The sequence below is a fragment of the Diachasma alloeum genome, unplaced genomic scaffold (assembly GCF_001412515.2).
Source record: "Diachasma alloeum isolate Michigan unplaced genomic scaffold, Dall2.0 Dall_scaffold_00810, whole genome shotgun sequence".
In the NCBI taxonomy this organism is placed as follows: Eukaryota; Metazoa; Arthropoda; class Insecta; order Hymenoptera; family Braconidae; genus Diachasma; species Diachasma alloeum.
In genome coordinates, this window is record NW_021680940.1 from 102755 (window position 1) to 128710 (window position 25956).

Below are 25956 nucleotides of genomic sequence, written 5' to 3' on the forward strand. Positions count from 1 at the left end.
TCTCTCTCTCTCTCTCTCTCTCTCTCTCTCTCTCTCTCTCTCTCTCTTGCTCTCTCTCTCTCTCTCTCTGGTCTTTCTCTGCTCTTTCTATCCATAAATACCCTGGAGTTCCGCAGGTTACGAATTCACCTGGAATTTCGTCACAAATTAGACAGAATTAAACGTTTTTGAAGGTGTTCCCGGACACCCCCTACTTTTACCGAAAGACAATCCTTTTTACCAGGCATGATGCGGCTAATTTCATCAGTCCTATAGAAGTCTTCAACTAATTCTTCCGTAGTCATACTTGCTGTTGATGTGCGTATTTTTTTTGGAGTAGAAGCTCTTATCCCTTTCTTCTGATGGATCCAAAAAGCTCGACGTGCAGTGTAGTACGGAACATTGAAAGTTTTCTGAATTTTGGAAATTGACCAGGACTTCTGAATTATTGTGAGCAATTGGATTTTATCCGATGCTTTGTGAACATTTTTCAGCTTTTCTTTCATTTCAGGATCACTTAAACTTTGTTCAATTGCTTCCTTGATATCCTCGATCGTTTTTCTCTTTTCAGAAACAATTCGTTTCCTCCAGTCACCCGGGATGATGTCCTGCCCCAATGATGGTAGAGCTTTATTTAACGCCGCTATAACGACTTCTTGTTGTTCTCCGTCGTCCAGCTCAAACTCTCCATCTAAATTGTCAGAATCGCTACATCTAGACAAAGTCTCGAGGTGGTTCGACACTTCCTCACTCACGCACACTACACAACTATTATTCACTTCACATGTTGAGGAAACACTGCGGGTTTTTAGTACTTTAAACCGGTGTGACAAGACTTGCAAATGTACTCGCCATTTCCAATTTCTTCGACGAACAACTCACGAAACTCCTTACTGACATTAACGATTGACTTAGTTATACGAGTATGACCTTTTTTCCCGAGTGGGTTACAGCAATGCTTACGAGCAGGCATATTCTCACTACCTTTTCGCACAGGAATCTGTTTGAAGTACCTGTCTGCATGTCATGTTGACAAATGCGATTGAAAATTGGAACCATTCGTATTTATGCACTTATTGGGAGCGACGGTGTGCTTTCATTGGCTGAGTAATTTCACAGTCATCTTTCACCTGGGTCAGCCATAATTCTATTCATTGATAATTTTCCCATGTTGACCACATATCCTAGGGATCCAGCTGTGCTCCTCCCCCAAAGGTTGCGTCGCCACCTCAGCGGGAGTGCTCCAAGTACTACCCCTCATTTCAGGTTTAAAGTATTAATTGCAGCCAAAGCCGTCAATTCCAGTTATGAATGAGTCAGTAAGCAGGTCATAAATGATATAACAATGAGAAACCCGCCAATTTAGGATCCCATGACAATAGTACCACCAAATTCTCTCTTGCACTATTCTTCTGTCATTTTTATTTACCAGTTATGAGTTATAAACATTTTTCTAGAAATTTCAAATACATTATGGGATAATACTTCCACAAACTCTTTTATCCTGCAAATCATAAAACTAAAAAGAATAATTTACTGAGAAACCACTGAGTATGTTTCGGTCGCCTAACTCAGCTCGACGCGACTTCCTTAAATAATTAATATCTCAGGCCCTATATCGATACACCCTTTAAAAATTTGACTATGAATTCTCTGATTGACATTCTATCACATATCTTTTTTTCGGATTTTTTAAAACGCGCAAGCTTGTTTTTTTATAAGTTTTTTATATTGTTTATTAACAAACATGTTGCAAATTGTACTTTATTGTAAAAATGAAATTTTATATGAATCTATCATCCTTTAGCAATAAAAAATGACTCCATTATTTTTCCGATACAACCAATATTTATCGAGTTATAATGTTATAAACAATTACTTACCCAGAAACACCTTCAATTTTGTATGTTGTATAACTTTTTAAAAAAAAATTGTTTTTTTCCTCGCGTTTACAACGGTTTCTGAGCCTCTTCTATAACATATCCGCAAATCGAACAAAAGTAATTTTTGACCTATTGAAATAGTGTAGAATGCCTCAGCTTCGATAATTGACCGAGAGGCTACGGCGCTGAGTCTACAGGACATTTTGGACAATGGAATGCGACTCTACGTCAGAGAGAGACAGCAATATCATTTGGATCCGGCGATGACGTTAGATTCAGTTGGATCACGTTTTGGATATCGCTTAATTAATTGAATGTAGCCGGAAGGGTGAAATTATCATTGAAATTATGAGTCGATAATATAATCAGATTTGTAATTCGTGATTAAATTTCATCGAAATAATTAATTATTCAATGCAGAATGTTAACGCACAGGTGTAAAATTGATAGAGCGCAAGCTGAGTTTTGGGACCCACTGATAATTCGGATTTAATTGTCGTATTGGTGGGGGCCAATAGGATTTATTGCCGCGCAATTGATGGCCGCGTCGATACCTGTAATAATTCAGGCCATCACTTCTGTTCTGATGGTGACAGTGTGCGGCTCTTTCGCACGTCTGTCCGATTTTCATGAGACGCCGTTTTGGGAAGATGTTGGCCTTCGGCGTATCTTTTGGGCCTCTGGTTCCTCGAGATTTCGGGATTTATTGGGACCTGTAAATTACCGTTATGCAGCCGGGAGTTCTTTGGGTCTACGAGTTTTTTTCGTGTTTGGACTGGTGAGGATGGTGGCTAATTAATTTTGGTTTTGTAATGACAGGATCTCTGATCTCTGGCGTTTCGGACGCATATTAGAGTCTTTTGAGTTACGTCTCGCGAGAGACTTTGGATTTGACCTGTTCGATTTTAGTTTTTTTTAGATGAGGTCTTGTCCGCCCAATAAACAATTTTCCCTTTGAGTTATTTCAAGCTCGTATAATATTTGTTAATGTTGTGGAATAAATTCTGATGGATGTAAGTGTTGCCTTTGAGAGGAAATTCTTAAACGAGCGCTCTTGTTATCGGTTACGCGTGAAGGACATTGAATATTAGGAAGTTATAGGACTCGTGACCTTGTTAGAGTTTGACTTGTTAGAGAAACATTTCGATTTCAGTCGTTCTTCTCTTGTGTTGTTTGATTCACATGAATATCTTTGACTTTCTTTTGATTCTAATTTTTTTTTGGACTTTTATTTTGGCTATTGTTATTTTGACTTTGTGGACTTTTATTTTTGTGACATTAGAATCTTTTAATTTATTAACGAATGTGATCTGTTGTAAATAGTTTAGTCTTTTTATTTAATTGAACGATAGAAAATCGAAAAGGGGATTATTCAATGAATTGATTGGTTTTGTATTGAATTTCCACAATTTATTAAATATTGTGAATTGCCCGGGAGTCTATTTTTTTAAATTTATTTAATCCAGTCACGACTCTAGTCTAAGTTCTCTTAGTAACCAAACACGCATCTCTACGTTTTGAGCTAGTGGGAGCCATATTGGAGCTTTGGACTATTTCGTCTTGTTTCCAGTGGTCGTTCTGATAGAAACGACCTGGCGCTCAACTCTTGTTGTTTTAGGGTGGTTTGAGTGTCAGAGGGCTGCGTAGTGGATAGGGTTTTCCGTGAGCCTCCGCAATTACGTCACAATCTATAAACTATTAATATTAGTGAGTACGGCTCACTGTGAGCTTACTTGTGGCCCTACTCAACGCGGTCGGTCGACTTAGCTCGATGCGGCTTACGCTATAATTGTCATGTCAGGCCCTATGAAAAATACCCTCTGAAAATTTGACAGTAAATTTTCGGATATGCACTTTAAGATATTTTTTCATATTTTTTACGACCTTCAAACATGTTTTTTCATCAACTTTTTGATTTGTTTGTTAACAAATGTATGATAAATTTGACTTTTCTGCAAAAAAAATATGAATCTATTATAATTTAGAAGTAAAAAAGTACTCTTTCATTTTCTTCATGCAGCTAACATTCATTGAGTTACGATGCTATAAACATTTACTTACCTGATGAACTATGAAATTTTGTTGTTTGCATAATTCGCGCAAATTTTGTTTTCAATTTTTTTCTCGCGTTTACATAGATTTTTGCACCTTTTCTACAACCCATTCAAAAATTACGAAAAATAGTTTTTACCTATTGAAATAGCGTAGAATATTTCGGAATCCTTCACATGTAGAAATTTCTGTGCCGGAGAATGATTTTTTTTTATAAAACGCGAGATGGTAAAATCCGTGTGTGTTGTCCGTTTCCATGTCTTTGAAATCGAAACCATAAAAAAATAGCTTCCCGTGCGAAAAATTTTATTGTACAGGGAACAGTAATTTTTGCATTCATAGATGTGTTTTTTTTATCGAACGAATCGCAAAATACCCTCCACCAAAAGTATTGTGTATTGAATTACAATTTCGCTCCAGGTATGGTCAAATTTGTTGCAATTCTCTAGATAATTGTTATCCAACGTTTCACTCCGTGTAGAATCTCCAAAGGACATAAAAATTTTTTCTACATGTTCTTCAATTTCATCTAGTGAAAAAAATCATTTTTCAATATTTTTTTTTTTCACTAAATTATACACCCCAAAATTGGCGAAAAATTTTCTCTTCTCATTTGCCATAATGATTTTCAATGAAAATATTGCTTTGTTTATTCACACAATCAAAAAAGTTGTAAAACCCTGAAAAATAAAAAAAAATCTGTTTTTTTACCACTCTTCGCAAATCAAGAATTTTTTCCGCTATTCACGGTGTGACAAGGTAGAATTGGTTGATATCTAATCCTTGTCATTGTTTGTTTATTTAAATTTCGAAAGAATTATTGGAGTCTCCTTATGACTCAATACGCTAGAGCGTAACAAAACAGGTCTTCCATTTGTCATGAAGGAAAATCCGGAGATTATTTCCCTTGCCCAATTATTATGTATGAAAATTGAATGGGGTCTCTGATGGCCCTACGGCTTAAAAGCAGAAATTACGGATTGCGTGTTGTGACAACGTATCCCAAATTCCCAAAAAACGACTGTAAATGAACCAGACAATGTTTCCAATGGAACCTGGTCCGGAGAAGTATCCCCGAAATCAGTGGTCAAGAACCCCTGAATTATGGTTTATTGTCATTTACGACAATGAGTGGAGTCTCTTGTGACTCAAGGAAGCTAAAGCTTATTAAATGTACTGTTCGATTATAAAAATGTACAAAATATGTTTCCTCAGAACTTAAATTCCCCAAGAAATAACTAACTGTTTAATTATCTGTCCAAGTCCCAAAAGTGTTTCTGCACATTCACTGGAATTATTCAATTGCATATTCCCGGTCCGGAGAATGAAACCCCAAAGAAAATCAATAATAGAAAAATACTGTCCTGAGGAATCTTCGCCTTCCGAACGCACGCAATGCAATATACACCCTTACCTATGTGTTGTCAGGTGTGCTCGTGCTATATTCAACTCAATTACTTCATTTTTGGAGGGAGGAGATAGTTCAGCAAAAATAAATAGAGAAAACGATTCGAATAACCAGAGAATCCTATATTCTAAAAACATATGAGACGAGTGAAGAAAATGAATATACATCCAAAAGAAGTGGGTCGTCACTCAAACTAATAACTAAAAATGACAGTAATGAAAACGAAATAATACTTTTGTTCAATATCAAAACGCTGAGAAAAAGGTGAATGCCAAATAAGAACCACTAAAATAATAATTTCCGGAGAAGTCCGGTCCGCCAGATTCGACACAATCCAAAAATAATGATTACTAAAAATTAATAAAGGAGTTGCTTTCCGGAGAACACGGAGAGGCTCGGTTATTATTTTGTTAATTTACAGACGGCAAATGTACACAGCGCAGGTCCGGAGACACCACGTGGGCTTTCACAAGGCCTTTTACCCGCGCCACTAGCCGAGATATCTTTCCCTATCCCTCGTTCCTCCGGAGAACGATGTTAGAAAAAGAAAAAATAAATAAAACATGAAATCCGAACAAAATATCTGAACAAAATCCCTAATGAATCCCAGTCGATGTTCCCTAATAATATTTCCCGAAATATCGCATAGCTCACCCGCAATGAATTAATATCTCTCACTCCGCAATTTGCATCGACTCGACTTCGCCACGCGGTTACCAAGATGGAGTCGATAATTATTTTTGGCACGAATATTTCTCCTGTCAGAGAAGCTGACAGGAGCCTCCAGAAGAGCCTAAAATGCCCTTTTATTCGCAAGAAATACGTCGCACCAGTTATCACTCAATTACATGTGCACACTCACGCTGAATATTTATCCTGGCTCACGATGTCTCCTCACCGATGATAACCCACCACGTGCTCGCTTGTTGAACCGCTCCGATAATTCGCCTGGATATTTCGTCTGGTATATTCGCCGAGAAGTCTCTAATTCGCCAGAGTATCGCCTCAGATTCGCCCAGATTGCCTTTTTCCTGCCAAATCCCCCGTAGAGTTTCACACGTTCAGTTTCTGACGAATAATTAGACCCACACGAGTTTTAGAAATTAAACGATGTACAACGTCTGACGGTAGAGAAGGAAGTGAGGAGGAAGGCGGAAGTGGTTATTGCCCTCTCGATCATATGCCATCTCGCTCCATTTCTCTTGGGCCTTAACATTGGCCCTGAATTCAAATGATTAGCCAATCCCTGCCTCATTTGCATATTTCCCCGGCCACGTGCTGTACAGTGGCCCCTTCTAGTCCTCTCAGGTATACACCACTAGTGTCAGGTGGTCTGTGACGCTTTTCCGGAGGTGAGAATCGCCTCGTGGATGAGTTTCGAGAATTGTGTGGGTACTAGATTAGGTTGGGTGGGCCCCGTAACGTGCTGCGCCCTATTGAGGTAATTGAGGCCAGCGCGGTATCCAAATCACTCAGCTGACAAGGTTTTGACAGGTGTGGATAACTTGGACGTGGAAATGTGAAGGTGCGATGCTTTTATGGGGTTTTATAAGGCCTCGGGTCGTTGTAACTCGTTCCCCAAGCCTCGTGATGGTCCTCTGCGAAGCTTAGTGCTCCCTCAGTGATGTAGGATGAGCCAAAACTACGCATTCATACTGTTCTCTGACACACATACACATCATTCTTAGTCCTAACCTAACTTCCGGAGTGCCAGGGCATATACCTATTGTTCGGATTAAATCATATATTTTCTCTACACACGTCCAATCGAGGAAAATACGAATCCCTTCATCGTTCTCGGCCCCTAGATTAAATTGATCAGAACACCTATTTGAATTGAAAGAATTCCCCGGAATAAACGGCGTTTTGAAGCGCCATCTGTGAACTGGCAAACCACTCAAGTCCCATTGTTGTGTGATTAACACAACCTCAAAAAATATAGTGAATAAAAATATCGTTCGACAAGCAGCACTTGAGGCACTGCCTTCTTTTCACCTTCCAACTTGGAAAAACTGCCGCAGAAGCATAAGCAATGATTAGTTCGGCCTTGGGAGGGAGTGCTGTATCTTATAGCACATGTAAAAAGTGGTTTAAAAAATTTCGGGATGGAAATTTGGATCTGCAGAATGAGGAACGTCGTGGGCAACCAAAAAACGTTGAGGACGAGGAGTTGGACAACTTACTCAATGAAAAATCCCTGTCAAACACAACAGGAGCTTACTGATACTCTTGGAGTGACTCAACCAGCTATTTCGGTGCGTTTAAAAATAATTGGGAGGATACAGAAGGAAGGTTATTAGGTGCCCCATCATCTTACCTCAGAAAACAAAAGTCGACGCTGTGAAATTGCAATATGCCTACTGAACAGATTCAAACAAAAAGACTTTTTACATAAATGTAATGGACCCGAGCGGTTGGGTCCAATTAGGGATGAATTACACGCGGGTAGATAATAGAAATAATTACTTTATTGGGAATTGGTTTTTTAATCATTAATTTAAAAGTTATTGAATAAATAAAACTCGGTTTGATACTGAATGTATCAAGCGAGTATAAAGTATAAAGAAGGTAATCAAAGAATTGACAAGTAACTGGCCCCGAGACAACGATTACACGAGTTTTTATCACCTCATGTAATACGATTGCATCAGGTCATTGTTCTTCGTCGCATACCCGCAAGGCATCGGGTGACGTACGCCCGATGTACGCGAAGGCCAGTCGTCGGGGCGCAAAGTGCTGACGCTGCACCCCAGTTATCTGTATTCGACGTTAACTCGTGAAGTTTTATTCACGAGTTTTTAACGTTATTTTATATTTCTTCATTCCACTGTTTGTTTCGAATAACTTGTGCCACTTTCGTCACTTCATGTTATTCGAATAAGCAGTTGAATTTTGAGAAGTTATTTGGGGCATAACATCCCTCCCCGCCAGGGAAGAAAATTACTACCCTCAGGAATTTTCTCTATTAACCCTAACTCACCGATATAAACCTTAATTAATAAGGTTTTTTACATTAATAATCAATATTACAAATTAAATACAATACATAAATTCTTATGCTACTTCGAAGCTAGGCGTTTCTCTTTTGGGTGCTGGCCAAGGTTTTCGACACCAGCAGTAAAGGGTTAGCCCCGAGATGAATGCTAGAATCACCATTACCCCGGTGAATATCGATGATGGGTGTGTAAGAAATTCTCGATAATCGAACTTCTTTTCTATCCGGTTCAGATCTTCTTTCTCAGCTGCCAGTTGCACGTGGAGCCCTTCCAGCTCTTTCACGTTTCCAACGACATTGTTCAGCTGGATGTCACTCAGATTGAATCTTCGTTGCTCGAGCTGAGTGGTGGTGACGTCATCTAACGTCAAGTTCAATTTTGGGTGAACATGAGCGTTGTATGTTACCTCATGTGACTTCCGCCCTCTTATGGTGAAGTCGGAAGCGACTATCTCGCAAAAGTCCTTGACCCTCAAAGTCCCTGAGTCCTCCAGAGTATCCCTTACTTGCTCGTCGCCGCAGGTGACCTCTACTCCCTCGGGTTCTGGGGCTACATAGAACCATGCGTTATCTTTTCTCATTTTAATTAGAATGAGCCCTTGAAGCTGTAGATGCTTCACAACACATGTAGTTGGCATCTTCTCAGGATTCATGTACATTTGCACTTCACATGGGCTTGTATCTTTTATTTTTTGTATGGGCAAAGACTCAATGCATAAGTATTGCCCTCGAATCTGCTTACAGCGATTTAATTGTCCCTCGGTCATTGGCACGAATTGCTGCGTTGCCCCGTGGATAACCAGAAGTTCGTTCTTCGCCTCCAAGTATGAGTGATACCCGTTCGTTGTTCGCACAGGAATTCCATGCGTGAGCGTAACGTCGAACGCTTGAAAATTGACGAGTGGTATCTCTACCAAGGTAACAATTTTAAATCCAAATACATGAACGTGGACGGTGGATACCTCCTGCATTTGATACATCCCGCCTACTTCGAGCTCAAAGGGGAAACTTAAACCCTTCGGTAACTTCGCTGTTTTAAGAAGGGCAACTAAACTCCTCTCTGTGAATACCCCTGAATCCATTAGCTTCCCTTTGGCGTCAGTCAGTAGCTTCTTGATCTTCGCAGCATCCCTCATTACTCCGGTGTAGATAGTTTCCAGTATCATGAGATGCTCGTCCGGATCAACCTTATCTGTGATCGTTAATACCTCGTAATCTTGTGACTAGGGATGAAAAGTGAATATTTTACGACAATCCTAAGAGGCGAAAGTCATGCGTTTATCCGGGGAACCCGTCAACTAGCACTGCAAAACCGAACATTCACGGGAAAAAATTGTTGTGTATTTGGTGGAATTCCAAAGGTGTAATCTATTATGCGTTACTCGAACAGGGGGAAACCGTCACTGCTAAGCGTTATCAGGATCGACTGGTGAAATTGAGTGATGCTATTGAGGAAAAGAGGCCTTTCACTGGTAGTGGTATGAGGCAAGTGCTGCATTTTGCTGCAGGACAACGCGCGGCCACACACGGCAAAAGAAACCCTGAAAGTTATCTCCACGTTGGGCTGGGAAATTCTCCCACATGCGGCGTATTCTCCAGACCTTGCGCTTTCTGACTATCACCTTTTTCGGGCCCTACAACATCATCTGGTGGATACCCAGTTTCAATCTCCTGAAGAAGTCCGACAGAGCATTGATGACTCCATCCAGTCAAAACCACCATCTTTCTTTCGAGCCGGAATCCGACAATTGCCCGTTACATGGGAGAAATGCGTGCAAAGTGACGGTGATTATTTTCAAGGTTAGATCTGTATTCATTTTTTTATAAATAAATTTCAGAATTGTCGAAAAAAGGCAGAGAAATAATTTATGCACCTAATATGTATTGTAACACGATAAAAATCATGTACTGTTCCTCGCCTGAACTGACTCGGGCTCAGTGGAGGAAAAATGAGTAATTGAATCCCACTGAGGAGTCGGATAACCCAAGGCAACATTTTCAGATTTGTTTTCTTGTATTTACTCTTTTATTTTCTGATTTATTTCAATTCTGATGCTATTGCGCTCAGGAAGTTCACGCGTAACCGTCAGCAAGTTCACGCGGGTTACGCGTGAACTTCCGTGACGAGGGTAATGGAACGGAGAGTCGGGAAAGGAGCTATGAAATCGACGTTGCGGCAGATGACGAGTGGTACACCTACGTGACGATAGACGCACGCCAGCAGGTAACTCAGTCCTCTACGTGTGACCCCCACCATTTCACGAATGTTTTTGCGGCGCGAGGCCACAACATAAAAAAAATCATGCTGTAACATTAACGGAGCAATGGATTATGCTGGCTCTGGCGTCGTTCAACGCGGATCACGATCACCAACCGCGAGGTGTAAGTCCCAATTCTCTGGGACGAGCAATTTTTAGATTATTGCAATTTGAAATTTACAATTTGAATGCGAATTCTTCGCGCTAACATCAGTTGTTTGGGATGAGGGGAAAAGAAAAATTGAAGTTCGCCTGGGCGATCTATTCCTCCGAGGAGACATTCTTTGCTGAGGTTCAGTATCAATAAATCGAACTACGCAAACAAAGTCTTTTTACGCTCTCTGAGCTTCAGTAATTATTGTGAATTATTCTTTGGGTGTGCCTGGATTTTTCGGCTATCTCCTGACATCACAACCGTACTGCGAGTCCAGAAGAGGTCATTCTGGAGATTCTTGCGTAATCAAGCGGTGAGCATAGTTAATTTTGTGAGAGCTCGCGTGGTCAAAATATTCGTTTTTTCGGTGGCCATTTTGGCTTTTGGTTTTGAACTACTTTTTTCAGGATGTATGGATTATTTCGCACTAAATAATATACGGGGTGCATGCATCTTTCGACCATTATCCGTCATATCTAGATGACTGATATCCGCGGGGGGTGGGGTGGAGGGGCTGCTGGAATCCTTCGTGTGGGTTTTGAAGTGGATGATTTTTTACGCGGTCGTGTGTCGACCTCTGAACTTTACGCACTTCGTGCGGAACACGAAAAAAAGGCTTTACGCCCGCTCATCCCCTCCCCAAGTCACTTATTGAGTCTATTTTTATAAATATTGTTATTTTTATCTATGTAATTTACTGACTGAATCTTACTCTGGAAACTTTATATAATGTATTTAATCCTGCTGTTGTCCTTAGGGGGTGTTGTTAACCCCAGGACATTTAATAAATGCTTTTCTCTCTCTCTCTCCCCCAAGTGGACTTTTACGAGCAGATATTTACGAAAATTAATTTTATTTCATTTCTTGAAATTCAGTAATTCAATGTTAATTAATAATTCTATAGAGGAGAGATGTTCACCCCGGAACTAGTGGAGCTAACAAGAGTGCAAAGGTCCTGGTGGTTGCCCAAAGACTTGGAATGAGGAATCCGGCACTTCGTCTCGTCGGGATAGCGTCGTCCCCCGGTGGTGGTGGGGTGTTTGGTAATCGGGCCGAGGAGGAGTTGCGCCTTTGGCTTGAATCACGCTTGGATGCATTGGGCATTGACCCAGTTGCTTACTCGCGTTTTGTTCTTAGCCTGTTGCGCCGCCCCGACTCGGCCCTGTCTCCATCCCTCAGTACTGGAGGACGACATAATCGGGTACGCACCAGGGTGAAATTGCCTCTGCAGGGTGAAAGAGAGCAAAGACGCGCTGTCGTGCAATGCCTCACTAATGCCGCTGATCAGGTAAAAGAATGTTCAACATGGCATAATCCGAGCTTTAGTTATATTTAATTCCTCTGTTGAAGTGGTTTAAGATTATTCAAGACGAGACCATATTTGCCCACATTCATTACATCATTCTCCACCTAATAAAATTTTATGTATTATTTGATACTAAAAGTTTTGTTGATTATCAGAATATAGCAGTCAGATGATTTTTATGACGAAGCAGTACAGTGTCCCTTGATAATAGATTCTGAAATTACTGATTAATGGGATGATATCGTAATAGCACTTGCCACAGTAGTAGCGAAGTCGAAGTGATCCAGCAGTATGGGTATCATAGAAAACTACCGTCTAGACTTAGACGGCTGACTACTGCGCTGGTATTGAATATTCTTGAATTTCTTAATTCTCAGTGTATTAAAAAAATAAATTGCTTGTTATGTTATCTCCAGTTATTCTTCCTGTTGAGCGGGCAAAACAATTTTAAAACCCCCAAAACAATTTTGACTTACTCATTACTAAAAGCCTTAATTTTTCCAAACCGAGCAGAAATGCGGAGTAGAGTCATTGGTCGACGAATTGTGCGCTAAACTGAGAAATCTCGAGGGGGGCAGAACTAATGATGATAAGGACGAATGCAGAAAACTCGAGGATGACACTAAGTCCAGTACTTTTGAATCCCTAACGCCCCGCGGCAGAGCACTCAGATACTACGCCGCGTTTCCAGCGCTTCAGTCTGCTACTCCGAAGAAAGCCATTTATAAAAAGGACGAAAACTTGGACACCATCAACAATAATAATAAAAACCGAACCATCGGTCTCAACGCAAACAATAATAAGAAGAACAGCAATAAAAATAGCATTAGTACTACTTCAAATAATAAATCGCGGCACAAAAACACTAAAATGTCTATTGTAAGTATAATATAGGCAAATTTCATGACAAGTATTAATTATTTGAAGTAGTAAAACGGCACACGTCGAACGGATTTTTATCAATTATTTCTGTGGTTGTATCAATAATGATAACAAGTGAATTTAATGAAATTTCTTACATTAAATTCCTCCTGGTGATTAATTCAAACAACTTCATTGAAATTCTTTGTTGAAAATGCTCATTACCGAAATAATGTTATAGACAGATGTTCAAATTACAACGAAAGAAGCATGGAAAACATTTTAGGGTGAAGATGGGAGAAAAGCAAACCAAATTTTTCAATTGTTATTCATCAATACAATCTTGATACGATTCAGATATGAATTATTCTCATCACGGTGGTATGATCACATTTCGCTAAACAAAATTGTTATTAATAGATTGTTGCCAATTCAACTTGCCTTGGGTTCGAATGGAGTAGAAGTCAGTCAAATATAACACGGTGCAATTTCAAATATTTTCAGTTTCTAACAACGATCCTTTTTTTTGTAGTTTTTATCAATTTTTCCGCAAATATTGGTTATGTTCGATTTATTCCCCCTCTACTCCAGCATAGACCACTCTGAATCGAAAACGAGTTTTCGGGCATCTCGGTAAAAAATGAATCAACTATGTGACCGGAAGTTGATAGATCTTTTTATGAGCAGCAAAAAATAACTAATGAGACAGCAGTAGTTGTAGCATATTCCGCAGAACCGTTTTACCACTTCTCTACCGGTTTATTCCTCAATGATTTATTACTCTTACTTCTCGTCACAGCAGGCCATAGAATCACGGCGTACCAATGGAAAAGAATCATTTGGCTTTGCAAAATCAATGGAACGTGAACGGGAAAAAGAACGCGAACTAGAGTTGGACCAACTTCGCCTGGCCCAGCTCCAAGCCAAATTTGATGAGAGCTTAGAAGCCCTCTGGGATAGTGGCCCAGGTAATTCTCAGGATAAGGCATCTATCTGGGCAGCCCCATCGTTGTCAATACCATCTGGACCATTGTGGCCTGTTGACACTGCTGAACTGCCTCCGATTTTTCCTTTTAACGATTCTTCATCATCGACAACACTTTGTCAAGAATCCATTATCAACGACTCTCCAATTATTCCTTGGGACATTGATTTCTCTGTTGACACATGCATCGATGGAAATGCAAAAGATAAACTTGATTATAATTGGAGCTGGTCGGATTATGTTGGCGATGGACCCTGGTGCTGGAGGATGAACAAAGCCTTAGATAATAGCCCACAAAATGACAGTTGTTTATTCACCTTTCCACCTTGCAAAACTCCAACAGTAATCGGCAAAGAGTCATGCTCACATTCTGAGGTAAACGGTCTTCAGAATGTGGTTGTTGTTCTTGATGACGATAATGAAGAAGAAGATGATGATGATGACGAGAATGATGATGATGATGATGATGATGATAATGATAATGACGGCAATGATGGTGATGATGATGAGGATTTATTGACATCTGCACGTACACATTTTTGTCCAATCAAGGATGATGGCAACTGGGTGGATGGTACAACATTTCCAGTAAATAATAATTTCGAGAGAGTTGCGTACAGACGATCTGACTCTGGCAATTTGCTATATCTTCCTGGTGGAGAAAGTCCTTATATGGAGTACAGGGATGATACAGTAATGCCACAGGTCCCTGGATTTACTCTGAAATTCCGTGTACATCAGTGCGATAAATCTATTCAGACAGATCCTGTCAGATCGCCAATTAAGAGGAGGATTTTGGCCGAGGACGATCATTTTTATTATTCTTCTATCGATACTGATGATGCTCTTGCCCAGGAAGCTGACGGAGTGGAGAAAGACACTTTCATATTGGCGCATCTTGGGTGGACACAGCCGAGTGTATCGTTACTTAACGACAGAAAAAGGTAAAATTGATTTTTCCCCACTTCTTTTTGTCATTGGAGAGGATACCTCGGAAGAACAAAAGATTAGTTGAAATTTAATATCTCTATGAAGATTATTTTGTTAAGACCCGCATGGAGTTACCAGCATCCCCTTCTCGCCGCCCCCCGCTAATATCCATCACCTAGATATTGCAGACAATGCGGGATGGATACGTGCACCCTGTATATGATTTATTGCACGCGGAATAATTAATATATCGTGAAAAAAACTGTTGAGTACCAATTCGAAATTATTATTCTTTTTTGCTTCCGAATGGAAGCATGGTATTCGTCGGATTTTGACATTCTCTAATTTTGCCTGGAAATGATGTAGAATGGTATGAAACGTGAAGAAATGATTTTTTAAGAAAATGTCTGTATGTCCGGGTATGATAGTTCGGTTTTCGGGTTACCACTTTTTAGAAAATATAACATTAATACGGAAAAATTCATCGATATGGATGTGAAATTTTGATCCATACTAGGTATTATTAAGCTCAAGTTTGATGCACAATTTCAGCTCGACCGGTCCAGTAGTTTCTGACATATTCAACTTTTTGTATAAAACTATATTGGTCAATATCTCAAAAACTGCTTGACCGATTTCATGTTTTTTTGTTCTTGTTCATACAAAGTTTTGAGATATTGACGATTTTCCATTTTTTCCGAAAATTCCATGTACGCGCGATAACGACAGGAAATTGAGATAGAAAGTTGCAATTTGGTATCATCATAGCTCCCATAATACCAAAGGTTGGTATTTTGGCTGAACGATATCGGTCCAGTAGTTCCAGAAATATTCAACTTTTTGTATAAAACTATATTGGTCGATATGATCTTAAAAATTACTTGACCGATTTCATTTTTTTTTTTAAATACTCGTCTCGATGTCTTCTATCTAGGTCTTCTATCTAGGAAAAAGGGAATTGCTATGGATCCATGCGGAAGCTTACTACTAACAAAATTGGTAGAAATAAAAAATTAAAATACAAATAACACATAAAGTAACAGTCACATGCCTTCTGCAATATAGGAGTGGTCATCTGCTTGCTTTAAATTACACTCTCGCTCCTAAATACTGAGAATTGATAACAAACCCTGTAAAAAATGAGCTAATTTTCAGCTCTTGTCCTTGCGCTAACAAAAAGATAATCTTTTTTGCTTTGTGCGCCGTCGCTTTTTACGGCGATGCAGCGAGTTGAAGACGAATGTTTATGATATAAGTGGAAAAAAGCGCAGTCTTTTGTTTGTTTGGCGCACAATGAACCGTTTTTTTCTCAACAGTATCATAAAATATTGTACGATATATATGAGAAAATGTACTTCGTGACGAGTTTGAAGGTTACAGGCCGAGCCGAAGGCGAGGTAACAACTACTTTTTTCCACTTGTATCATAATATACCATATACGATAAGACGGAATGTAAGACGGAGTTTGTATTTTTTTCTTTTTCAGAATTTTGGTTTTTGCAATAGCTCTTATTTATTCAAAAACATATAATATAATCTTTTTTTAATTTTGTAAGGAAAAAATTGGAAAGAGGGAAAAATTACAGAAAGTTGGAAACAAATTATGGTACCATCGAACAAAGTTTTAATAATTGTTTGTTCTTATTTTCCGTGGAGAGAAAAAAAGTGACTTTGACAACAAAAGAAAACTCAAGGATTTGAGATTTTTCTTTTTTTTGTGATTTGTTGAGCTTTTTTGGGGGTGTGAGATCATTAACCCCTCACGGGGTGCCTGCCCGACAGCGACCCTAATCTCAATGAGCAGCTATAGTCGATATTGAATATATCCGAAAGTATGGATAATAATTTAACCAAACATGCAACATTGGCAAGGGCATTGACTAGACATGCATTTGAACATCTATATCTCAATTGCTATGCATTTTATCAAAAAAAAAAATCAAAACACCTTTTTCGTTGCGAAAGGGCAGATCCTCATTTTACAAAAAGTTTCGATCGAAAAATCCAAACTGTTGCTAGATGAATGATCTCTCAGAATGGGTTTGAACGTCTAATCGTACATCAGACGACATCTAGAGATTGATTTACATATTTATCGCGTATCTTTATTATCATTATTATTCGTTCTGACGCTGGCCTCGTGGGTTGAGAAAAGTGTACAGTCCATTAATTGAACTTTTGTTAAGAGATTCTTGGAGCTAGAGAGCTCATTAGCTATGGTATTTATAGCGCTATGTAACGAGTATTGTGTTAAGTGAATAAACCACGAGGTGCAGTTTATTTGTGCATTTGTTTATTGTGTTAAACCCCTATCCGGTCTCAGTGCCTATTCCTGACATTAACACAAACATTATTGTTATTTTTTAAAGAAACAATTAGAAAACCATTGTACTTTCGTCAGTTCCACTCGGAAAAATCGGAAAAAAATATATGTTGTGAGAAATATTGTTGAAAAAGCGGTGTCAAATTTCTGTTCAATGACATTCACTAACTCATGAGATATACAATTTTTAATGAAGTCATGTGACGTCTCTGCCGCTCTGTGCTCCGCTCAGTTCACCGCCCAATCTGAGCGCTCCAGCGCGACCGGATTTCGGGTGCATGTCACTCACTAAATACCTCCTCCATGGAAAAATATTAAGCAATAAAATTGATAAATTGTCTCCTAGGGAAGAGAAAACTTATAAATTTTACTCTTTCGTCGAAGAAAGGTAAATGATTATAATAAAATTGTTATTTTTCCAAGAAAACACAGGTGAAAATTTTTTGAAAGGAATGGGTCAAGTATAATGTCTAAGAGTTTCCACGTAGACGCATACCACTTTGATTCACATTAGCAGTGGAAGGACGGAATGACCGGAAATCTGTACAAGTACCTCAATACAATGTACGGAATTTTGAGGGGGTGTCAAGGCGCCATCCGTCCGATGCCCTCCATTGTGTCACCGGCGGTTATATTCTGCGAAATCCATAGGGCCCTTGTGGAGCCGTTTGTTTCCTCAATCCTTAATGGCATTCATACACATATAGTTCTTATTGGCTTCTTACTGCCTTTTATTGGTTGAATGAATGATCCATGCAATCAGACTGTCCAATTGCAAACATCTTACTTTCCTGAGGATATAAATACCAGATCCCGATGGATTCCAACTTAAGTCCTCAATCGAGAAATTATATCGAGTAACTATGGAACTGTTGTGAATCGGTTCGGATATTATGGTGCGCAGAAATTGTTGTAATCCGCTATCGAGGATGGGTCATTCCAAAGTTATCAAACGAATGTTCCGTGTAACTGATCATGTGCGAAATTAATTTCCCAAAGAAATCGGTGATGGCCAGTTTATCTGCAGCATATGGTACTCATTGCTGAAATGGAGGGAGAAGAAGGATGCACATGATAAATCTGAGGGAGTTGCAAATTGCCTCGTGGATTTGTATGAGGTAGTGTCAGATAAGCTGGAGACACTAGCAATCTACAGTGAGTTGAGACATTCTGATCATTCATATGATGGGTGTGAGGAAGCAGAGGACGTTACACTTCATCAACTGAATAAATTTTTACCAGTATTAGGGCAATCTCCTCTTCCAACAAACTAGGTTGGCCGAAGTGCTGGGGAGAAGAGGAAAATAAAGGACTCTTTGAAGGAATCATTTTCAACATCTTTCGGACCTGAATGGTTCACTAGTGATGTGAATGAAGTCGTTCAGGAGATCATGGACAAACTACAAACTGTCACATCTGCTACAGGAAAAAATTTATCTATTGATATGTCTTCCTAAATCATTATCCATCGCTAAACTTCAAGCAACATTCAACGTGACCTCTTACACAGCACACTGAGCTTATTGGCTTCATCAAAACAATGGGGGAAACCCAGCCAGTCTGCCGAAAAAGACCCGCACATCTTCCGTAAGTAATACAACTGAACAATTAGTGCAAAAATTTTATCACTGTGATGATATTAGTCGTATGATGCCAGGAAAAAAATATTTTCTCTCTGTAAAGATTGGGGGAACCCGGCAACATGTCCAAAGAGGTTTGATACTAGCAAATTTGAAAAAAATTTACACGGCTTTTTAGATAGAATTTCCGCGAGATAAAGTAGGTTTTTCCAAATTTGCTCAATTCCGTCCTCGAGAGTGTGTGTTAGCTGGAGACAATGGGACTCATATAGTATGCGTATGTAAAATCATCAAAATTTTAAACTGAGACTATTGGGCAATAAAGCTTACGGATTACAAGATGCAGACGCCTACTGGCCTTTCCCAAAGCACTATTCCGAACTGATACAAGCATCGATGTGCCTGAAGCCAACTCCAGAGTGTCATCTGGGAGATTTTTCGAAATGTCCCGGGACGGAGAGAATTTTTCTTCATGTAGAAGAGATTTGCGATGTTAATTCAATAGAATCAGTATTATTCACGCATTGGACTGAGACCGATAGATCTCAATTAGAACCAAAGCCAGAGAAAATTGACGTTTTTATCACCAATTTATGTAAAGAGGTACGGATCTTTCGAAGTCATGATTTTATCGTCAATAGCCAACATACATTCATTTTTTTTGCTTCCGAAGGGAAGCATTGTTTTTGGTCGATTTTTCGATTCACTAATTTTGGTTGCAAATGGTCTATAACGTCATGAAACGTAAAGAAATGATGTTTTTAGGGCGGTGTCTGTATGTATGTGTGTAGATTCGGGTTTTTGGTGATTCAATTTTAGAAAATTCAACGTAAATACGGTGAAATTTGCAGCTAAAAATTTGAAATTTCGGCTCATGATAGCTATAAATGAGAGGCTCACTTTGGTGCTTCGTTTCAGCTCGATCGGTCAAGTAGGTCCTGAGATATAATGACTTGTTTAAATTTCGTTTTCCCGCAATATCTCGCCACCAACTGCACCGATTTTAATTTTTTTTTCGAACTACTTGTCTCGATGGCCTCTATCTAGATCACTCATATCATATATGGGACATTCCATGTCAAGTCAGCCACACCGGATTTTTTTTGTCTGGGAAAAATCATTGAGTAGGTGCATTTTGAACTACTACATATAGCCAGTGATCATGCAAAATTTCATTGTCCTGCCACTTTTTGTTTCTGAGATAATCATTACGAAACTTGAAATTTTCAAAAAATCATTACTTTTGAATGGAGCATCCGATTTTGATAAATAAAAAAAAGTAAATTTTCGTTTTTTCTCGTACTTCAAGATAAAAATACTTCAGAGCCGTTAAGAACCTCTTAGACCGGTTTTTCGAGAATTTTTCGCGTTTTCATTTTTTTTTCACTCAAGTGCCGCTTGATATTCGATCGAAATATTTTTTTCATGTTAGAGGATGTCCTTATATGATATGAAAAAAATACGCCATAATGGAAGAGCGAAGCAATGCACCGGAAATTTTTTTTTTTTTAATTTTTGGGTTTTTCAGTTTTTAGGGGAGATCCATCGGTTTTTTTCAAAGAAATCAGTCTGTCAACTATTATTCTTTGTTCATATATGATAGCGAAAGAGTACGCCATCATGTAACAGAGAAAGAATGCTCCTAAATTTTTACGTTTGTCTGTCGTTCAGGAGAGTTGCATTATTGTTACTGAAAAAGGGGTTTGTCAATAGACATTTTCTGTTCTGCTGGATAGACTATTAATATTTTCTCAAAAATACACTGTGCTTTCCACTGTGACCGTTTTCTAGATTCTATTAGACTAATTCCTGAAAAGAGGATTAGGGCGAGTCAAGAAAAGGGACAAATAGGGGATAATTTGAGAATAATTACCTATATTTTCTTNTTAGAAAATTCAACGTAAATACGGTGAAATTTGCAGCTAAAAATTTGAAATTTCGGCTCATGATAGCTATAAATGAGAGGCTCACTTTGGTGCTTCGTTTCAGCTCGATCGGTCAAGTAGGTCCTGAGATATAATGACTTGTTTAAATTTCGTTTTCCCGCAATATCTCGCCACCAACTGCACCGATTTTAATTTTTTTTTCGAACTACTTGTCTCGATGGCCTCTATCTAGATCACTCATATCATATATGGGACATTCCATGTCAAGTCAGCCACACCGGATTTTTTTTGTCTGGGAAAAATCATTGAGTAGGTGCATTTTGAACTACTACATATAGCCAGTGATCATGCAAAATTTCATTGTCCTGCCACTTTTTGTTTCTGAGATAATCATTACGAAACTTGAAATTTTCAAAAAATCATTACTTTTGAATGGAGCATCCGATTTTGATAAATAAAAAAAAGTAAATTTTCGTTTTTTCTCGTACTTCAAGATAAAAATACTTCAGAGCCGTTAAGAACCTCTTAGACCGGTTTTTCGAGAATTTTTCGCGTTTTCATTTTTTTTTCACTCAAGTGCCGCTTGATATTCGATCGAAATATTTTTTTCATGTTAGAGGATGTCCTTATATGATATGAAAAAAATACGCCATAATGGAAGAGCGAAGCAATGCACCGGAAATTTTTTTTTTTTTAATTTTTGGGTTTTTCAGTTTTTAGGGGAGATCCATCGGTTTTTTTCAAAGAAATCAGTCTGTCAACTATTATTCTTTGTTCATATATGATAGCGAAAGAGTACGCCATCATGTAACAGAGAAAGAATGCTCCTAAATTTTTACGTTTGTCTGTCGTTCAGGAGAGTTGCATTATTGTTACTGAAAAAGGGGTTTGTCAATAGACATTTTCTGTTCTGCTGGATAGACTATTAATATTTTCTCAAAAATACACTGTGCTTTCCACTGTGACCGTTTTCTAGATTCTATTAGACTAATTCCTGAAAAGAGGATTAGGGCGAGTCAAGAAAAGGGACAAATAGGGGATAATTTGAGAATAATTACCTATATTTTCTTTAAATACAATTCTGATCGTCAAAAGACGTAAATAAGGCCTTTAATGAGATCTAGGGANGGGGGGTATGAAAAGGAATACTTCTTGCGGCGAGGGGGAAATGAGGGGGACAACTCGTACTCACGACTTCCAGTTAAGTGCTAATCCAGGTAATCAAATCGATTGACCAGGGCAGGGGCAGTCAGTATCGATTGATATGCCGGAATCATCAAGGTGGAAAGATTGACCTGATCTCAGAGAACTGTTCATCACATCCAGACTTGGGTCACATGTTTCGGCTTGGAGCATTGATATATCGGGTGGAGTTTCCGATCGCTGAAGATATGTAGCATTAAGTTTAACCGTGAGGACAGATGGAGGAATGACATAAGTTGGAGCTCTTGTTCGGCATTGACCCCAGATTTTCGCAGACAATGGTAAAAAAGGAAATTTCTCGTGTAGTGTCAAGGAAATCGAACGTAAATTATAACCGAGGTGTCCCTTCTCACCAGGAGCCCGCATTGGATTCGCACATCTATCACTCCGTGGCATTCTATGAAATCCGAATATATCAATTCCGAGAATAAAGATCATATCTATATAATCAACGTGAAAATTCCTTACCTCGTTGCAAGAATAGAATAAGATAGGAGCTTAGTAATCCATCCACACAGAATCGTATGGTGACAAAAAATCAATCGAGAAATTGAGGTTTTTTTGTAGAATTAAAGCCTTGGAACCAACTGATGATAATAAATCAATTAATTGATTCCGTTTGTTTCGTCCTCTCATTTGTTTGATCATAATTTAGCAAACTTCCGATGATGATAATGTTCAATTCAACTATCTACCCTTCCAGTAAAAATTTCGACGAAATTTTTTTTTTTCGGCGCACTCTTTCTCCGTTACATGATGGTGTAGTCTTATGTCATCATATATGAATGAAGAATAATGGTTGACACACTCATTTCTTAAAAAAAAACCGATGGATCTCCCCTAAAAACTGAAAAACCCAAAAATTTCGAGAGAAAAAAATTTGGAGATATTGCCGTTTATCTGTTTTTTTATAAAAAAAATTGTACGCACCACAAATCAATGAAAAAACGAGCTAGTGATTTGAAATTCGGTATGCTGCTAGCTTTTGTAACATAGACGGTTCATATTTTCGATGAGGTCAATCGGTCGAGCGGTTCGCGAGATATTCAATTTTTTGTGAAAATCTATTCTGTCAAATATCTCGTCAACTACTTGACCGATTAAAAATTTTCTTTTTTTTAAATATCCGCCTCGATCGCTATTATCTAGATCATTGAAAATATATATACCCTTCCATACAAACTTTTGGAGATATTCTCGTTTTCCTTTTTTTTTTCTCATTCTTGTGCGGTTGATAACTTGTAACGGAAAAACGATAATAAGTTGAAATATGGTATATATATCTCTCTCATAATACCAAAGGTCCGTACTTTAAATGAACGCCATCGGCGCAGTGGTGTGAGACATTAATTTTTTGTATATATCCATTTCAGTAAAAGGTAAAATTTTTTTTTTCCGTACTGCTTCCCACGATTTCTCGTCTGGTAATTGGTATAGCATACCTTCCAAACTTGAAAAATTGAAAATCACTACGGAAAAATATTTTCCGGGCTGCCGTTATGTGTTTTTTTTTACTCGCGCGGTTGGTCTGCCTGGCCTTTGGCTCGGCTCAATAACTCCGCGCGAGTAAAAAACCCCGTAGCAACAGCCCTGAAATGTACTATCTTTTGAACCTCTTGTAGAGTATGGATGCTTATTGCATTCACTGCCGGTGAGCTAATATATTGAAATTATTAAAAAAAAATTAGACGATAGCATGGATTCATGGATCATCTGACAATGCTTTCCAAGTGACGATGTGGAGATCTGGTTTAAGTGGAATTTATATTGCTTGCGAATGGAAGCATTGTTTTTGTGTGACCTGATAAGTATTTTTGATTATTACAGTCCTTCAACATGAGATAAGTTAGTCAATTTACTATTATTCTTTATGTTATTTCATCCACTCATCATTGAATGGTGATGAATGAAATGGTCGTTTATATTTCCATATACTTCCCTTCGGAAGCTTACTACCAATGAAATTGGTAGAGAAAAAAAAGGAGAAAAGAATAATAAGAAAAAAAGTAATGCTCACTTGCCTTCTGTCGGATAGGAGTTCTACCCCGGCTTATTATTACAATTATTAGACACTTATTCCTTGATAATTGTAAGAATAACTTGAACTTCGGAGAATTTTTAATAGTTAGTGATTTTGCCGAAAACTATGCGTTTGTCATTCATGATGCCGTTCAGAGTTATCATTGTGCAAAGGATCAGACTACTTTCCATCCAATTATCGTTTATTACCGCAAAAATGGAGAATTAAAACACGTCAACTTTATCATTATTAGTGAGTCTCTGAATCATGATGCAGTAAGCTGTCCATCTATTTCATCGGAAAGTTATCGCGTTCTTGAAGGCCAAATTCACATGTATCAACAAAATCACCTACTTTCCTGACGGTGCCAGCGGACAGTATGAAAATATAAAGAATTTTATCAACCTTGTCTATTATTTGAGTGATTCCAAACATACGAATTTGCAAAAGAGTCTGTCTACGGAATTGAGATCATTTACTGTGCCGAGGAAGAACATGCTGCATAAGAAGCAGCTTTGCAAAATCGTTTGTCGAATGCCCGAACGATTACTGGAACTCGTCAGTTCCATTGTTTCATTCCGATGCCAAATATACACAGTATTCAATGTAAATCCTTCTCATTAGATGATAATTTTGAGGTGCATGAGGTGGCGCGAATTTGATTCCTTAATGTACTGATCTCTTCATTTTTTCCACTTGTACTAAATGTTATAGAGTCTCAAGAGGAATTTACGCAAAAGGCTGGAATCCTTATATAAAAAATACATGACATGGGTCGAATCGAATTCAATCGAAAAATCGAACATGGCGGCTCTTAGTCGAAACGATTTAATTGGCACGGCAGATTCATATGAACGATATTTTTAACTGGCACGGCAGATTCACATGAACGACATTTTTTTCCTTGTATATAAATGACATGGGCAATTAATCGAGCATGGCGGATTTCACGGAGATAATAGATTACTTTGCATTCGAATTCGATTAATCAAATATAACTGGGCATCACATCAGCTGATTAGTATAAGGTTATGGAGAAATACCGTAAGGTCGCAGTGTAAATGATGGCGCATTAATGTTTCAAGAAAATGCGCGTGAATCCCAAAGCCAATGTTCAGCCTCAAATAAGAAGTAAACACCGTGGATACACTAAATACATCAATGCATATTTTCCACACATGTATTGGTTTCTAATAAGTTGAATCGAAAGTTATTTGTCAGTGATAGGGAAGGGTGGGGTAATATGGACATCTAGAGTAGAATGGACACTCAAAAAATTTGCAAAATAGAATTTTTTTTTTAATATTCTTATTTTCGAAAATTGTTTCATTGGGCAATAAATAATCGAATTTTTTTAAATTGCTTCTTGGCAAATTTCACAACTGAAAAATTATTCAAGATTAGAGTACAATGGGCACCCGGAAAAGTTGGTCCTTTTCAATTATTAATCAAGATAATTTTTAACGGACATCTTCCAACAGAATCGTGTCGGCATCTTTTTATAGAGCGAAATTAGGTTTGAAAGGGATATTAACAAATAAACTTCAACTCTAATAAAATTGAACATTAAAGCTTGAAATATAGAGTAGCTTTGGATTTCCTATTTTAGTACCAAAATAACTTGGAAATTATCAATTTTTTTCAATAAACAATTGCACGCCCTACACAACTAACACTGACTTTTGTCTATTTGTGAAATTTGTAAGATGGCTACTTTTCTACTTACAAAGGAAATCTCCATAAAACAATGGGGGGAGGAAAGGATGCATGAGCAAAAAACATTTGGTTTTCACCCCCTCGACACAAGTCAACAATGAGTTTTTTTTCGTGTTTCAGAAAATGAACAATATTGTTGAAACATAAAAAATTGAGGAAGAAATCAAAGTCTCCATTTTATCCCACTTTTCCTTTACCTTATAATTTCTACGAGGTAGTCTTAGAACAATTTGTTTGTTTTTATAACCTTCAAATGAAGTCGGAGCAATAGATTTGATCCACTTCAAGTCATTATTAAATCTGGTGTCTATTTTGCCACACTTTCCCTTAAGCGCTAAGAACTGATAAAGTAATTTAAATGATTGATAATTAGATTGATAATTATAATTTGAATGTCAAAGGTGGAATCAAAACAA

The 25956-nt window shown here is 38.3% G+C and overlaps 1 protein-coding gene across 4 annotated transcripts in view; it reads left to right on the forward strand.

The window, feature by feature from the left end:
- The window catches only part of LOC107044805, a 76071-nt gene extending 60924 nt beyond the window's left edge, over positions 1–15147 (forward strand). For 3 of the 4 annotated variants that reach the window (XM_015266841.2, XM_015266842.1, XM_015266843.1), the window contains 3 exons: positions 11634–12017; positions 12549–12914; positions 13696–15146. In XM_015266841.2, coding sequence (XP_015122327.1) covers positions 11709–12017; positions 12549–12914; positions 13696–14829 — 1809 coding nt within the window. In that variant the 5' untranslated portion in view covers positions 11634–11708 and the 3' untranslated portion in view covers positions 14830–15146. Of the gene's footprint in view, positions 1–11633; positions 12018–12548; positions 12915–13695 lie in introns of all 4 variants that reach the window. The other variant, XM_015266844.2, reaches the window with a different exon arrangement.
- The last annotated feature ends 10809 nt before the right edge of the window (positions 15148–25956 follow it).